Source organism: Enhydra lutris, unplaced genomic scaffold (assembly GCF_002288905.1).
Source record: "Enhydra lutris kenyoni isolate GAN:26980312 unplaced genomic scaffold, ASM228890v2 scaffoldscaffold68, whole genome shotgun sequence".
In the NCBI taxonomy this organism is placed as follows: Eukaryota; Metazoa; Chordata; class Mammalia; order Carnivora; family Mustelidae; genus Enhydra; species Enhydra lutris.
In genome coordinates, this window is record NW_019154152.1 from 14485587 (window position 1) to 14503939 (window position 18353).

At 37.5% G+C, this 18353-nt stretch overlaps 1 protein-coding gene across 1 annotated transcript in view; it reads left to right on the plus strand.

Moving 5' to 3' along the window:
- Positions 1 to 18353, plus strand: part of LOC111159380 (UV radiation resistance associated) — a 324480-nt gene that overhangs the window by 173753 nt on the left and 132374 nt on the right. The window contains exons 9-11 of the mRNA XM_022521795.1: positions 6544 to 6628; positions 8402 to 8489; positions 9852 to 9912. Coding sequence (XP_022377503.1) covers positions 6544 to 6628; positions 8402 to 8489; positions 9852 to 9912 — 234 coding nt within the window. The remainder of the gene's footprint in view (positions 1 to 6543; positions 6629 to 8401; positions 8490 to 9851; positions 9913 to 18353) is intronic.

An 18353-nucleotide genomic window follows, 5' to 3' on the forward strand; every position in this document is an offset into this window, starting at 1 on the left:
TGAAAGTAGCATATGTAGGATTTCAACCCTGGTCTTTCTGCTTCCTGAGTACGGGGGCTTTCCAATATAGTACTCTGCCTCCCGTAGGATCTGCCTATTGTATTGAAACACTAAAATGAGCTCTGACCTTGTTAGCCATCAAGCCAATTGTGTAGAATTATGAAAGGAATCCACTGCTTCCCACTGCATGTTAGAAGGAAGTGCATCAGTTCTTTAGGGAGAAAAAAATTTATTGGCACTAAATTCGGAGAGGAATTTAGCATGCAATTTCTTCTGTGCATTGTATTAAATACCATGATGAAATATAGTCAATTGCAATTTTGCAAAAGTTACAGCAAGAAATATCTATTAACCCTTGAGAAGGCAGCATCATAAATCATAGTACAGAAAAGGCAATTCTGCAGGGAAGGAAACTAAAATAGTTCAAGTATATTGCTTTTTGGTCATCTGACTTGATGTAGAGAACCCAGAAGAATGACGGTTTATTGGTTTTAACTTTAATTTTAACAGGAACTGGCCATTGTCCAGTCTGAGACCAAACTCTCTGGTGAGAGAGAGCCCAAAGAGTCTGTGTTTTGTTTTGTTGATGGAAGCAAGATTCATATTCTTTAGCTATTAGATTTTCAGGAAACAGCATTGACATTTGGTTATTAAAATTAAGCATCTGACTGGAGTTCTTGCTGAACAGAGAAGCCATCTTCCTAGTAGAGTGGAATGTTAGTGTGTACATGGAAAGGGCCAAACATTTCAGAAAGCCATTTTGGAATATGGTAAACCAAGCACATGCATTTGCTCTCTCTCTCTCCCTCTCAAGGACCCAGTGATAGATCGTAAAGATACTTGCATAAAGAATGAACCAGTGGTCGTGGTGAAAATAACAGAGGGTACCAATGGAATAGCAAAGATTTTGACACAGTTCTCAAAAACACTACATAGATATGATTGTTTTGATGCATAAACTGGAGTAGAGAAAAACTGCAGCATGTAACACAAATAGAAAAGGTTTTTGGTACAACTCTCAGAGACTTCAACTTGGAATTTCCAAGTATAGAAATCAGGAATGATGGAGCAGTAATTCAGATAGCTGGGCCTACTAGCTCATTTTCTTTTCTCTGTGAATTTGGAGTAACTTCCTATAATACTTGCTCCAACTGCTTTCTAAACATAATGGATTCTTGACCTAGTTAGGTCCCATGGTACAAGGGTTTGGCATTGGAAGGTGGAACAGAGCCTGGCTCTGGACTTTTACAATTGACCTAGAGGGAAAACATGAAAGGCAGCTCTACTTAGAAGTGAAATGCCTAAGAGTAACACAATCCCAAAGTGAAGTTCTCCTTACTTGACAGTTGTGGTGGTTTAAACGTAAAGGTACTACCTTCTTCCAGTATGGCATATATACTTGGAAGGAAAGCCCAATTGTCAATAGGACCTACCCGCTTACACTGAGCTGGCATTTGGGAATAATGCCTTTCATGTAAATAAATCTTTATAGCTTCAAAAGGAACCTACACTAGTTGCCTGTACTAATCAGTTTAATTGCTTGTCCATGGATTTTTTAAAAGATTTTATTTGTTTATTTGACAGAGAGAGAGAGAGAGCCACATCCATGGAAAGCAGGGAAAGCCATAGGCAGAGGCAGAGGGAGAAGCAGGCCCCCTGTTGAGCAGGGAGCCTGCCTCAGGGCTCCATCCCAGGACCTCGGATTATGATCTGAGCCAAAGGCAGAGGCTTAACCAGCTGAGCTGAGCCACCCAGGCACCCCCGTTCATGGGTTTGAAGGGAAAACCAAGGGTCATCATATATTTAAGGAAAACAGTATGAACTAGCCCAAGTTGAACAAACAGAATAGCAGACCCAAAAGGAGCAGAAAATACAAAGAATCAGATTCGACTTCTAGCACCTGCCTAGGATGTAAAAAGGTAGAAGGAACTTCATTTCCACCCTGACAACAAGAGAAAGCTGGGTAATGTACAGACTCAACTTTTCTTGAATCTAAAGAACTAAGATTACAGGTCAACCAAGGAGCCTGATACGTAAGAAAAGATGAGACAGGATATGAGGGCTGACTCACTAATAGCAGAGCACAGGGGGAAGTTGGGCCACTGTCTAAGAAGGCGAAATATTTTAGTCATAATTTTTAACAAATTGCTAACCACTAAGTCCGCACTCCTGTAAGACTATATAGCAACTAGAAGGCAGTTCACACCTGTGTATAGTTTATTCTGTGTGAATCTACACTGGATATTCACAAGAAAGATTGGAGACAGGGTAGAAGATGTAGAAAGCCTCCCTTGGTGTGGTATAGGTCTAGAGGGATGGGAGTGGATACTGTTAGAAAGCACAACTCTTCTCTAAGAACAAAAGCATTAAGCCTCTGGAGGAGGAGCTGTTAAGCCCTGCAATCCCCTGGGCATAGGTGAAGGACTGGGGGAAGAAAAAAAACATTGCCCTTAAGGGTGGGGCAGGAACCTTGTTGCACCTGGACTGTTAGAAACCTTCTATCCCTAAGGGAAGGACAGTATCATTGAGAAAGCCCTACCTGATACCTAAGGACACAGGGTCTGTTTAACTCAAACAAGATGAAAGAAAAACTCTGCTCTCCTCCCCAACCAGGCTGGAGAGCCACCACAGTGTGCCATCTGAGGAGTGACTCGCTCTTGTTTCAGTGCGGGTTTACATGGAATACCCAAATCTGAGTGTGGAACAGGTTCACTGAGCAAAAGCCTCCCGCAGATCATCACCGCCATCACCACCTCCAGTAAGGAGGAGTTAGAGGAAATTTGAAGAATGCATTACACTGAAGGTAACAACAAAACAGCAACCACAAAACTCAAACGCAGCCCAGTTCCTAATTGTATTGATGCAATTCCCATAACAGCAGAAGATGCATGCTCTTTTCTTGCTCTATTGTCCTGTGTTCTCTGTTGCACATGATGGTGAGTATTCAATCAAAATTTTTGAGACAAGGAAAAGCAAAAATGGAAAAAACCATCATTATCTCTCCCCCCACCCAATACCACCAACAAAATGTTATTGAGAAGAAATTAACTCAGAAGAAGAAAAAAACCTCAGCAGTGACTCAGATGTTGGGACTATCAGAGAATTTAAAATAACTACGATTAATGTGCTTTAGGCTTTTGTGGCAAGGTGGATAACAAGCATGACTAGGTAGTAAATTTCAGCTGAGAGATGTAAACTATAAAATATACAAGTCTAATGGATATGCTGTAAAGAAAGAACACAGTAACAGAGGTGGAGAATGCCTTTGACAGACTCTTCCGTAAATGTGATACAACTAGGAAAAGAATACGTGAACTCGAATATAAATCAATAGAAATTACCCAAACTGAAGTGCAAAGAGACTCAGACAAAACTAAGATAATTCATTATCACCAGTCCTATATTTTACGAAATGTTAAAAGAAATTCTTGGGGCACCTGGGTGGCACAGTTGGTTAAGCTTCTGACTCAGTTTCAGCTCAGGTCATAATCTCAGGGTCATGAGATTGAGCCCCAAGTCAGGCTCTGTGCTCAGTGCGCAGTCTGCTTGAGATTCTCTTTCTCCCTCTGCCCCTCCCATTCTCATTCTCTCCTTTCTCTCTCTGAAATAAATAAATATATCTTAAAAAAAAAAGGAAAAGAAAAAAAAAATTCTTCAGCAGAAGGAAAATGATACAGACAGAAACTTGGCTCTACACACAAAAAATGAGATATCCAGAAATGGTTTAAGATATTATAAACACATTTTTTCTTACTTATAATTATGAAGGACTATTTTCTAATGCAAAAATAGCAATGTTTTGGAATTTAAAACATGTGTAAAGTAAAATGTGTGAGGAATGTGAACAGTGGGAAAAGGAAGAAATGGGAGTATGGTACTTACAGTTTTTTTTATATTCTACATGAAGTAGTATAATTTTTTTATATTCTACATGAAGTAGTATACTACATAAGTAGTATAAGTAGTATAATATACTACATGAAGTAGTATAAATATAATCATATTCTACATGAAGTAGTATAATAGTATTTGAAGTTGGACTTATGTATTGATGTTATATACTGTAAACTCTGGGGCAACCACTAAAAATTTAAAATGGAGGTAAGATAGCCAGTAGTGAAGAAAGAGGGAATGGTAAAAAATATTCAATCCAAAAGCATAAAAAAAGATAAAGGAGCAAAGAATAGGTGGAACATACAGAAAACAACTAGCAAAATGGTAGATTTTAAGCTAAACATCAATTATATTAAGTGTAAGCTGTCTAAATATCTCAGTTAAAACACTGAGATTGTTCAGATTTTATATTAAAAAGACCCAAATAAATGCTATCTCTAAGAAACCCACTTTTAATGTAAAGGTAGATTGATTGATTAAAGGCAAAAGAATAGGAATAGTACATCACGCAAATATGAATTAAAAGAAGGCCAAAGTGGCTATATTAATAATAGACAAAGATTTCAGAACGATGAATATTAACTGTGATAAAGACAGATTTTAAAAACATTGTGGTGGAAGAGTCAGTCACAAAAAGACATAATAATTCTAAATATGTATAACAGAGCTTCAGAGTATATAGATAGTAAAAACTGGTAGAACAAAGAAAAAATAACCAAATCTATGTTTGTAGCTGGAAACCACAACACTTATCTCTCACTAGTTCATAGAACAAGTGAAGACAAAATCAGTAAGGTGAAAAGACTTTAACAACACTACTAACTAACTTGACCTGATTAAGAGTGGACCACCGCAATGCACACCAGCAGAATATACCTTTTTTCATGTGTACATGGAATATTCAGTTAGGCCATAGTTGTTATCGCAAATACGAAAGAGTCAAATGATGTATAATACGGTCTCTGACTAAAAGAAAGAAACTAGAAATCACTGATAGATACCTGGAAAATTTCAAATATTTGATAATTGTTCAACACATACATGGGGTGGGTGGTGGAGGTTGTCAACCTGAATGTCATCTGAAATCATGGAGGGTGAATATTTGGGGAGGACCTATACTGTGGCTAAAAAAGATAAGTGGTGTTCCTTGATTATGTTCGGTTTGGGGGGCAAAGTTAACAACGTATGGATCATTTAAATACAGTTGAGAGAGGAGAGAAATATGTTGATAAAATTACTTAGGTTGGTGAATTTATGCAGAGGTCTAACTGTATTATGGTCAGTAATGTACTTCTTGTTCCTTCCTGCAGGAGATGTGCAGACTAGTTGAAGGCCCCCTTTCCTATTGGATTGCGGTTTATGAAACTAATTCCCTTTGTAAGATCCAGAGATTAGTGTGTCTGGATCTAAGAATGTTTTTCTGTGCCTCAGTATTTCTGGTGTTATCAGGTCTGGATTGTCAAGGACAGAAGATGCTCTCATTTCTTAGAATAGGAAGACGTGAAAGGACTTTATGATCACATAAATGGAAATGTGGGTTACAAAAGTTGATATAAATACAACAACAGGCATATAAACAAATACAAATCTCTGTGTAGAGCTAAAGCAAACACTTAAAGGAAATTAAATGTTCTGTAATGGGATTGGGATATGGGGTATCAGTTAAAATGTGGAATATTCATATAATTCACATCCATGGAGTTGAATTTTACACAGCCATTAAACATTACAACTCAGACTATCTGTCAACATGTAAAAATGCTTATGACATAATATGGAAAAATCAGAATATACATTTCCTACACACTGTGATTGTAGCTAAAACTACTTATATTTATGAACTAATAATAAGTAGTCAAAATGCAAGTAATTTTTTCTGTTCTACTTTTTATACTTTCAGAAATGTTGTATAGCATCTGTAGGTGAAAAGAAATTAACCACTTTTTTAGAAAATTAACTTCATTTTTCAGAGCAGTTTTAGGTTCATAACAAAATTGTGCTGAACTTGTAAAGATTTGCCATATGTTGCAAACTCCCACACTTGCATAGCCTCCCCCATTAGCAACATCCCTCACCAGAAAGGTCTGTTTATTATAATTGATGAACCTTCAGTGAATAAGCAGGAACACCTAGAGTCCACAGCAACTTTCTTTTAAAACAAAGTTGTCTGGGGGCACCTGGGTGGCTCAGTGGGTTAAAGCCTCTGCCTTCGGCTAAGGTCATGATCCCAGGGTCCTGGGATCGAGCCCCGCATCAGGCTCTCTACTCAGCGGGGAGCCTGCTTCCTTCTTTTCTCTCTGCCTCTCTGCCTACTTGTGATCTCTGTCTGTCAAGTGGATGAATAAAATCTTTAAAAAAAAAAAAAAAAGTCTGAATTTTGAAATCTCATCAGGGTTTCTTGGTTAGCAATCCAGAAATCTGGAGGCAGAGACTCTTATTCTTTGATTCCTGTTAGAGGCCAGACTTGTGTCAAATTGAACAAGTTGGGAGGTTTTTTCCAGTGAACCCTCCAGAAGACCTCTATACCCAGCTTACTTTGCCTCCGAACTCTATTCCTTCAGGGTCAGGGGATGGGCTCTGCCTTTTTGGTTGTTGGTAAGCAGTCCTATCTGCAGTATTACATCGGGAATTGTCTCCCTCTGTCTCTAGGAAGTGCGTTTTCAGCTGAGCACCTCAAGCTTCAACTCCAGAAGGAATCCCTGAATGAATTAAGGAAGGAGTGTACTGCAAAAAGGTAAACATGGCCCTGAGAATAATGGTTAAGAGTGTTGGGTTTGCTTTGAGGATGGGATTTGGAAAAGTAGCATTCTCTGAAAGCTGGTGGTATTAACCTACATTCTGCACACGTCGGTGCCACATTAATTTATTCAACGAATATTTATGAAGCATCTACTCAGTATTGTAGCCATTACAAGAGTTCCTAATGTATAGTCATAATCAGAAACGTGAACTTTGTTTTTCTAGTGTTTAAGGCCACAGCACCATGACTTAATGTCTGAATCTTCTCTTCCCATCTTCTACAATAGGGTAGCTTATTTTCTTCAGTCATTTCTTCAGACTTACTCCTGTTTAGTGTTAGTCCATTGGGATTACTGCCACAGCTTCTAGCTTATCTAACATCAGTCTGTCTTTCCAGTTCATCCTCCATGTTGCTTACCAGACCTCTCCTCTTTTTTATTTTTATTTTTTTGCGATTTTATTTATTTATTTGAGAGAGAGAGAGTACGCACATGAGCAGACGGAGAGGCAGAGGGAGAGGGAGAAGCATTGAACAGGGAGCCTGATGCGGGGCTTGATCCCAGAACCCTGGGATCATGATCTGAGCTGAAGGCAGACGCTTAACCGACTGAGCTACCCAGGCACCCCAGACCTCTCCTGTTAAAATATGAGGTTTACCATAATTTTTTCTCCTCTTAAGAAGTCATGGTGATTATTTTGCTTAATTTTCAAATAACCTTCAATAAATCGGCACTATACAACTGTAGCTAATTTCAGTCCTCCACAGCATTCAGTTAACAGATGCTAATAGTTTTTCTCTTTATTTTCTTCCAGCACATGCTTAATTTGATGCCACCTCTGTTCTTTTGCTCATGTTTACTCACTTTTTCTGGAAAGCCATCTCATCCTACATTTTTCTTCAAGAAACCTTAGCAGTTGAGCATTCAAGAATGTTAGACCTGGAAAGAACCGTGGAGATCATCTGGTCTGATCTTCTCAATTTGCAGATAGGAAGGCAAGGCTCTGGGAAGTTACTTTGTCCTGATCACAAGGAAAACAGGACTAGATCCCTTTAGGTCTTTAGTACTCCTCGTGTTTCCTACTACTTTTACATTCCACTGTGACCTACAGTTTTTCTGAATCCCTCTTTTTCTTAAATCGTTAACACAGTTGAGCAGGTTAATTTATCCTATAGATGTTTTATCTCTTGGTCTTATGTCTTTAGTTCAAGAGAAGAGGTACATCTCTTGCCACAACTTACTGTTTATTCTTTTTATTCTTTTATTTTCTGAATATGGCAGCAGGCTATTTTTTGAGGTAGCTATGAGTGAGAAAGCGAAGACTTCCTTAAAAGAATCAGAAATCAGATTGGCCTCAGATTAAATGAGACCCTAGTCTGCTTACTGAGTCTCTCTAAATTTTGTATGTATCCTTGTTTGTAAAATGGGTGTAATGATATCAACCTAATTGAGTTGTAATGATTAAAGCCATTTATAAAGCTCCTGACATAGAGTGTTAGGTGCTCGGTTAATGATTATTTTTACCCTTTACATCTCTTAGCATGGTGTTAGACACATACAATAGGCCTCAGTATATTTTATCTTGATTTATACTATTTAGAGACAGGTCAGGAGTCATGTTAGCTATTATTCTTGACTACTGTGTTTCTGTGGCTTACTGCAGGCCATTTAATCTTCCTCCACATCAATTATGTGGAAATAAATGTTAACAAGCATGAAAACTTTTTTTTTTTTTTTAAACAAGTTTGCTTTTTATCTTTGCTCATCAGGGAACTCTGTCTGAAGACGAATGCTCAGTTGACAATTCGTTGCAGGCAATTACTATCTGAACTTTCCTACATTTATCCTATTGATTTGGTAAGTTTCAAATTTTCTGGAAAGAAAACTTTTTTTTTAAAGATTGTTTCCATTTGAAATGTTTTCTCAATGAAAAAACTCATTGCTCAGCATAAAACCCTCTAGTCCCATCCACCTTGTTGCAAATGGCAAGATTTCATTTCTTTTGATGGCTGCATAATATTCCATTGTGTGTGTGTGTGTGTATATATATATATATATATATATATGACATCATCTTTAGCCATGGGGGTAGGGAAGGAAAAAATGAAACAAGATGGGATAGGGAGCGAGAAAAACCGTAAGAGACTTAATTTCACAAAACAAACTGAGGATTGCTTGGGGGAGGGGAGGTCTGTGGAGAGGATGGTTGTGTTATGGACATTGGGGAGGGTATGTGATATGGTGAGTGCTGTGAAGTGTGTAAGCCTGACGAATTCACAGACCTGTACCCCTGGGACAAATAATGTATTATATGTTAATAAAAATTAAAAAAAAGAGGAAAAATTATTTAAAAAGGAAATACTAATAAACTCATTGCACCAGTATTAATCACATGCGCTGTCATGATTCATTCAGAAGCTAATATCTATTTAAAAAGTGGGTGCATGTTAGTGGGTCCATTTGTTTTTTTGTATCAGTTTGGTGGTGGAATGCACTCAACTTCATCTGAAAGAATGCCAAATAACTTCTGGTCTCTTTAAGATCTTTTTTACTCAGCTAGATTATCAACTACCATCAATTCTGACACATACATGCAGAATTGTATATGTACTGCTTTAAAAATATAACTGGTAATTAATTTGTATTAGTACTACTTAGGAAATTCCTGGGGTAACTGTCAGGATGTGAAGTTTTTGAAACTAGTTTCTTAAAGTAAATGTGAAAAATAAAACTTCACTAAAGTTAAAATGATGAGAATTCTTTTTTAGAGAGCCAGATCACTAAATTTGAAGGTTTTATTTTCTTTTTAATGAAAAACGATTTAAAAGACTAATTTTCTGAGAGGAAAGCTAATGGGATTTTAGGTTGCTCACAGAATCTTGTTAATTCCACTTAAAAATCTTCATTTATAACTATGAATTGATCAAGGGATATTTTTGTAATAAAAATTTTACATGGCTTTTTGCTTGGACATGATGTTTTAAATGTTTATATTATTGAAAATTTCAAGTATATACAAATGTACAGATAGCAGTATAATGAATTATTATATACTCGTCGCCCAGCTTCAACAATATTATCATTATGATAATATTCTGAGTGTAGGACAGTATTGTCTTTGAGTTAACACTGACCTCCTGAATTCTTCGAGATTTGACTTAGGGTTTCTTTGCTTTACATGGAAAAAGAATTAATTTCATTCTTTGGTTATATTCACAGAATGAGCATAAGGATTACTTTGTATGTGGTGTCAAGTTGCCCAATTCTGAGGACTTCCAAGGTATTTTATTTCTTTTTGCATCTAATGATTTATATAATAACTGGGTATGTTTCAGAGAAAAATAGAGATTTCTTTAAGTGTTGGTTGCCTAGCACTTTATCCAGAGGGTTTTTGGACCTTCTCTCCCTTCCCAGATGAAAGAACATAGTCAGATTCTCTGATGGGAGACGTAAGAGAGTATTTAATTCTAATCATGGGGAAAAACTATTAAGTTGTCTATTTGAAATTTAAAGGAAAATCGTTTTAAGTGAGCTTTAAGAAAATTAGACAGTTGGTTTCTTAAAAATACAAATAATCACTCTATCCTTTTGGTTTGATTTTCCTGAAAAATTTGTCTCTGGGAGCAGGAGAATAACAAACACTAATCTGTTCTGTTGTTATTTAGAAAATCACATTTCTGGTAACATGAAACCACTACTATGGTTTCAACATTTATTATACTGTCATTTTTGTCCTCTTTCCAGTAAGAAAAAATGACATTAAAGACATTATAGAGTATGATTCTTAGTAATTGCTATATTTAAAGTATTTTAATTTTCCTAATCTCTTTACCAGTAGGCCAAAGAAAAGAACTTATTTTATTTGACATATTGGTAAAGAGGTGTTTTTTTTTTTTTTTTTTTAAATTGTTAGCAGAGTGGGTTCTTTTCCCTTAGCCTATACAGTGCTTTGAGGCCTACTAAATAGCTTCATGGATTATTCCCAAAGGTGGTGTATTATCTATTTGGGAAGAAGTTATTAAAAAAGGGCATTACTAGTTTTGTTTCAGACTTTCTTCCATTTCCCAATAAAGAAAATGTTATTTATGGTCATTTAACATTTGAGGCTAACTTGTTACCTCCTTTGGCCTTTACAACAGCCCTTACAAGAAGTAGTTGGGACATAATATGAGTGATAAAACAGGAATGAGAAAACCTATGTTAAAGTCCTAGTTCTCTTTCTAGAAACCATGTAGTTTGGAACAAGCCATCCATACTTTGAGTTGATTTCCTAATCAATAGTATGAACATATTGATTCATGTCCTTACCAGTTATGCATTATTGTTGTGCAGATTAGATCTGTAAAAGCATGACATTTGCCTAATCTTTAATCCTTACAAAAACAAAGGAAACCTATAAGGAAAGTGGTATAATTTCATATTACAACGTATAAATGAGCTATTTAGTGACTTGCTCAAGACCAGAAATCTTGGTAATGATCTAGCTGGAATTTGTTTGGTTTCCATTATAAAATATTCCAATCTCTTTAAGTCATACAAATGTGCTTTGGTGTTAATTTTGGGCAAAGTTAGGACATCCTGAAGGTCATAGCACATCTTTTTCCTCATTTCTTCATTCAACAAACCTTATTAACTACCTTGAGCCCTGTTCAGGGATACAAAGCATTCATTCATTGGAAGATATTAATTGAGCACACCGATATGCCAGGCACTGTGCCGGGTTTTGAGGTTATAATAATAGAAAACACAAATACGTTCTCTTCCTTTCATAGAGCATAATATCTATTAAGAGAGACAGCCAAAGCACAGTTCTCTAAGCTTTGTAGGAAGTGGCTATTTTTTAATGCAGTTAATTTTCTTGATAGTAACAATAACGTATATAAGGTACTTTATAGTTAGAAAGTGCTTACACAGAGATTATCGTATTTGATCTTTTTTTTTTTTAAAGATTTTATTTATTTATTTGACAGACAGAGATCACAGGTAGGCAGAGGCAGACAGAGAGAGAGAGAGGGAGAAGCAGGCTCCCTGCTGAGCAGAGAGCCCGATGCGGGGCTCGATCCCAGGACCCTGAGATCATGACCTGAGCCGAAGGCAGAGGCTTAACCCACTGAGCCACCCAGGCGCCCCTCGTATTTGATCTTTAAAGTATCCCTGAGACCTTGGTATGGCAAATATCATTATCTTTGTTTCATATATATGAGATAACTGAGAAGATAAGTGACTGGGACCAGTTATGAACAGATAGTTCGGAGCAAATTTGGGATGTTGACCTAGACCTTTATCTCTAAACTCTGTGCTTTTGTCACTATTCCATATTATCTAAAACCTTACAGAATACATTCATTTAAACCCTGCATAAATCTTAAAAAGTGGGTGACTTTTATTGAAATTCCATAACATGCTAGATATTTCACTTACGGTATATTATTTAGTTCTTAAAAGGGCCGCAAGAGAATAATTTCCCCCCATTTTATCAAATGAGAAAAATTAGGCCTCAGAGACATTTGTCACAAATAAGAGCAGATCCAAATTCAAATTTAAGTTTCTCTGACTCCCAACACCTGTCTTGTTTCTACGAAACAAAATATTGTTGCTTTCTCTAGTATGTGCCCAACAGATAAATTGACTAATGGTTTGCTAGTTTTCCATTTGGCTTGTGGACTATTAGATAAAGAACTTTGTTCTACTCTATACCTTTTTATTATAGGGTGGGTGAAGTGATTTTTTTTTCCCCAAAGATGTCTTTGATATGGTTACATCTTAATTCATTAAGAGGTCTGGATTAAAAATCTGCCATTCTCTCATTTTCTCCCTAGACTTGTCATTCAACCTTTTTGGTCTTATCTTCTCTTCACAAACAAAAAATTTTGAATTATGCAGTCCAGATTTCTTACATCTCTAATACTCTGTTTACCTCAGAAAGTTAAGATTGGCAAAAAGGAGCAGAATCTGTTAATCTTTTTTACAAATCTCTTTATTTTTCCAAGTTTGGTACCAACAATGTATTTCCCAGCAATGAAAGGTACAAAAATAGAGAGCAAGAGAGATTCTCTGACCCTAAGTGTGTATATGTGTCTATAGACGTTGTTTATTAACTGGGAAGGCATGTGGTGGGACCTTCTGTTTTAAAGATCTTCAATTCATTTTGCTAAGCAAGAGCAAAAACAAGCACATTCTTTTAGTAATGTAGTGTGTAGAAGTCAGTTATGTCAGATTTCATTGCTGAGATTTAGGGAAAAAATCCTCTTGGTAATTTCAGTAAATAGAAAGTTTTGATCCTTTATTGCCAAAATAAGAAATGTTTTATATGGAGGGGCGCCTGGGTGGCTCAGTGGGTTAAGCCGCTGCCTTCGGCTCAGGTCATGATCTCAGGGTCCTGGGATCGAGTCCCACATCGGGCTCTCTGCTCAGCAGGGAGCCTGCTTCCCCCCGCCCCCCCGCCTGACTCTCCGTCTACTTGTGATCTCTCTCTGTCAAATAAATAAATCTTAAAAAAAAAAAAGAAATGTTTTATATGGAGTTTCCATCAATTATGATAATTTCTTTTTTAAATTTAATTTAATTATTTTATTATTTTTTAATTAATTATTTATTTGACAGAGAGAGACACAGTGAAAGAGGGAACACAAGCGGGGGTGGGGGGCGGAGAGGGAGAAGCAGGCTTCCTGCTGAGCGGGGAGCCCGATGCAGGGCTTGATCCCAGGACTCTGGGATCATGACCGGAGCTGAAGGCAGATGCTTAGCAGCTGAGCCACCAAGGCACTCCAGTTATTTATTTTATAATAAATTTGAGTAAGATGAACTATGTATCTAGTTCTACTTAATAGTTTCTTTTTGGTCGGTAAAGTATTGTGCTTTTTTCTCATAAAAGAAGAATCACACAGTATTTTTAAATTGAGGCTCCAGTTTCTATTAAAAGGTTATTGATTTCTATTTGAAATTATAAAGACATTATTAAGTATTATGTAACAGTTTTTTCCTCTTCCATCATAAGGTCACAAATTGAAAAATCACCTTACTGACTTTATAATTCAAGATATATTTATTTGTAATGATAGCTGAATTTAAATTTTATTAGTCTGTGCATATGTTCTGATTTTTTTATAGCCGTCTGACAGAAATTCCTAAGCAGACTTCCTTAAAAATTATTAATATCTGCCTTTCAAAAACTTCTGAACCTGAGGACAGTTTTTCCCTGGGGCTTATGCTATTAAAGTTTCTTTACTTTGAGCTGTTGACATTGTATGTAGCATGTGAAAGCAGAGAACTTGGCAGTGGGGAGGACAAATCTGGGTCCTGAGTAAACTTCAGGTTTTCTTTTCAGAATGATTGTTTCCATATATTTATAATTATTTATTCCAGTAATGTCCTAATTGGATTGTAGGGAAGGTAAACTATCATATTTTAATCTCCCTCTTTTGTAATGGAAGGTATAGATGGGCAGAAATAAGCCATCTGACAGAATTTTCATTTGGCTTGCCATCATTTTTCTCTACGGAATTCCAAAAAGCTAGATGTGGCATTTACAAAGAATACTTTTGCAATTGGCTGGTTCAACACAGAGATAAGAAGAGGTCAGAAAGCATGTAAAGGAAACAGGAAGAACACTGAGTATGTGTATGCATGTGTACCTTCATCAAGCTCTTTAGTCATCATTTGTGGAACACCAACAACGACCCCAGCATCAGTAAGATGTTAGAAACGTAATCACAGGTGTGATAAGTATATGACACAGATATTTCGAAGATGTCATAGGAGCACAGAGGGTAAGTATCTGAAAGTCAACACCGGGTAAAGGAGGTAGGTGACCCTTAGGTTGAGTCTAGAAGAATACTTCCCAGATAGAGGGAACACTTTATACAGAAGCATAGAGGTAGGTTAGAGAATTGTAGGTAATTCTAGTAAAGCTACAGCTAAGGATACATTTAAGTAAGGGTCCATAGGAGAAGCCACAGGGGTAAGGAATGCCTTAATCATAAACGTTTTTGTTGAAAGGGCTGGGGATCTACTGAAATAACTTAAGCAGGCTTCTCAAAGACAAAAGGTAGATGAAACCATATTGAGGACTACAATACAGATTGGGAATTAAACGTATATTTTAGAAAGTTCTCTTTGAAGAGTTGAGGATGGAGAACTGTTGGGGAGTTATTACAGTAATCTAAGTCTTCCATAATTAAAATCAAAACAGATTGGCAATGTAAAGGGAGGAGGGAGTGTATAGGTTCCAGGAATATTTCGATGATAGACTCTACTGTTAATGGCTTGGTGGGTTTGAGGAGAGAGGGAGAGAAGGACTTAGGATGGGTTCCAGTTTCTATTTTTGACAACTGGCCAGATGATTAAACAAAGACAAATGCTGGAGGAAAAGCAGATATTGGGGTAAAGAGAGAAAAAGGAAGAATTAATTAAGACTTCCAATTTTGGATACTTACCTAGTCGGTAAGATAAGAAACAAGAAACCAACTAAAGTAAATATCAGGTTGTGACAAGTGCTAAAAACAAGCTATGATGATAGACGATAACTGTGGGAGACCATTTCTGCAGAGATTGCTCAGAAAAGGTTTGCCTGAGGAGCTCAGCCTTGAAGGTAAGAATTGCTGGAAAAACAGAGGAAACAGCAATTGAAAAGGCTTGGAAAGGGCTTGGACTGTGGAACAGAAAAGAGGCTACTGTAGCTGGAACATAATTTTTTAGGAAGAGAGCAGTGTGACTGACATGGGTTGGAATGAAAAGAAATTCGGAGTTTATATAAATGAAGCTATTTGCCTTACCCACTGAACAGGAGAAGGCTAAGAAAATGGCACAGGGGCAGGTTTCCATATTAGGTAGTGGGTAAGACTGTGAAGGAATCTGATTATTTCAGGATGGTACAAGGTGAGACAATTGTATTCAATTTAGAGGTTGTTTAAGGATTGAGGGGAATGTGTGGAGTAGTCAGGTCCAAGAGTGGGAAAGCACATTGAGGGAATTAGAGTAGGATTGATAGTGGACAGTGTGCCTGGTAGGCTCTGTGCTTGTATGTTTAAAGTAGAGTCAATCAGACTGATTGTGTAATTTTCTTTATCCACTCAGAGCTTCATGAGAGCAGGTTGAGAGAATGAAAATGTTGAACAAAAGTGAAATTAATCCCCATTTTACAGATGAGGAAAATGAAATTCAGAGAAGTTGAGACTTGTCTAGAGTCCTGAAAGTAGCATATGTAGGATTTCAACCCTGGTCTTTCTGCTTCCTGAGTACGGGGGCTTTCCAATATAGTACTCTGCCTCCCGTAGGATCTGCCTATTGTATTGAAACACTAAAATGAGCTCTGACCTTGTTAGCCATCAAGCCAATTGTGTAGAATTATGAAAGGAATCCACTGCTTCCCACTGCATGTTAGAAGGAAGTGCATCAGTTCTTTAGGGAGAAAAAAATTTATTGGCACTAAATTCGGAGAGGAATTTAGCATGCAATTTCTTCTGTGCATTGTATTAAATACCATGATGAAATATAGTCAATTGCAATTTTGCAAAAGTTACAGCAAGAAATATCTATTAACCCTTGAGAAGGGCAGCATCATAAATCATAGTACAGAAAAGGCAATTCTGCAGGGAAGGAAACTAAAATAGTTCAAGTATATTGCTTTTTGGTCATCTGACTTGATGTAGAGAACCCAGAAGAATGACGGTTTATTGGTTTTAACTTTAATTTTAACAGGAACTGGCCATTGTCCAGTCTGAGACCAAACTCTCTGGTGAGAGAGAGCCCAAAGAGTCTGTGTTTTGTTTTGTTGATGGAAGCAAGATTCATATTCTTTAGCTATTAGATTTTCAGGAAACAGCATTGACATTTGGTTATTAAAATTAAGCATCTGACTGGAGTTCTTGCTGAACAGAGAAGCCATCTTCCTAGTAGAGTGGAATGTTAGTGTGTACATGGAAAGGGCCAAACATTTCAGAAAGCCATTTTGGAATATGGTAAACCAAGCACATGCATTTGCTCTCTCTCTCTCCCTCTCAAGGACCCAGTGATAGATCGTAAAGATACTTGCATAAAGAATGAACCAGTGGTCGTGGTGAAAATAACAGAGGGTACCAATGGAATAGCAAAGATTTTGACACAGTTCTCAAAAACACTACATAGATATGATTGTTTTGATGCATAAACTGGAGTAGAGAAAAACTGCAGCATGTAACACAAATAGAAAAGGTTTTTGGTACAACTCTCAGAGACTTCAACTTGGAATTTCCAAGTATAGAAATCAGGAATGATGGAGCAGTAATTCAGATAGCTGGGCCTACTAGCTCATTTTCTTTTCTCTGTGAATTTGGAGTAACTTCCTATAATACTTGCTCCAACTGCTTTCTAAACATAATGGATTCTTGACCTAGTTAGGTCCCATGGTACAAGGGTTTGGCATTGGAAGGTGGAACAGAGCCTGGCTCTGGACTTTTACAATTGACCTAGAGGGAAAACATGAAAGGCAGCTCTACTTAGAAGTGAAATGCCTAAGAGTAACACAATCCCAAAGTGAAGTTCTCCTTACTTGACAGTTGTGGTGGTTTAAACGTAAAGGTACTACCTTCTTCCAGTATGGCATATATACTTGGAAGGAAAGCCCAATTGTCAATAGGACCTACCCGCTTACACTGAGCTGGCATTTGGGAATAATGCCTTTCATGTAAATAAATCTTTATAGCTTCAAAAGGAACCTACACTAGTTGCCTGTACTAATCAGTTTAATTGCTTGTCCATGGATTTTTTAAAAGATTTTATTTGTTTATTTGACAGAGAGAGAGAGAGAGCCACATCCATGGAAAGCAGGGAAAGCCATAGGCAGAGGCAGAGGGAGAAGCAGGCCCCCTGTTGAGCAGGGAGCCTGCCTCAGGGCTCCATCCCAGGACCTCGGATTATGATCTGAGCCAAAGGCAGAGGCTTAACCAGCTGAGCTGAGCCACCCAGGCACCCCCGTTCATGGGTTTGAAGGGAAAACCAAGGGTCATCATATATTTAAGGAAAACAGTATGAACTAGCCCAAGTTGAACAAACAGAATAGCAGACCCAAAAGGAGCAGAAAATACAAAGAATCAGATTCGACTTCTAGCACCTGCCTAGGATGTAAAAAGGTAGAAGGAACTTCATTTCCACCCTGACAACAAGAGAAAGCTGGGTAATGTACAGACTCAACTTTTCTTGAATCTAAAGAACTAAGATTACAGGTCAACCAAGGAGCCTGATACGTAAGAAAAGATGAGACAGGATATGAGGGCTGACTCACTAATAGCAGAGCACAGGGGGAAGTTGGGCCACTGTCTAAGAAGGCGAAATATTTTAGTCATAATTTTTAACAAATTGCTAACCACTAAGTCCGCACTCCTGTAAGACTATATAGCAACTAGAAGGCAGTTCACACCTGTGTATAGTTTATTCTGTGTGAATCTACACTGGATATTCACAAGAAAGATTGGAGACAGGGTAGAAGATGTAGAAAGCCTCCCTTGGTGTGGTATAGGTCTAGAGGGATGGGAGTGGATACTGTTAGAAAGCACAACTCTTCTCTAAGAACAAAAGCATTAAGCCTCTGGAGGAGGAGCTGTTAAGCCCTGCAATCCCCTGGGCATAGGTGAAGGACTGGGGGAAGAAAAAAAACATTGCCCTTAAGGGTGGGGCAGGAACCTTGTTGCACCTGGACTGTTAGAAACCTTCTATCCCTAAGGGAAGGACAGTATCATTGAGAAA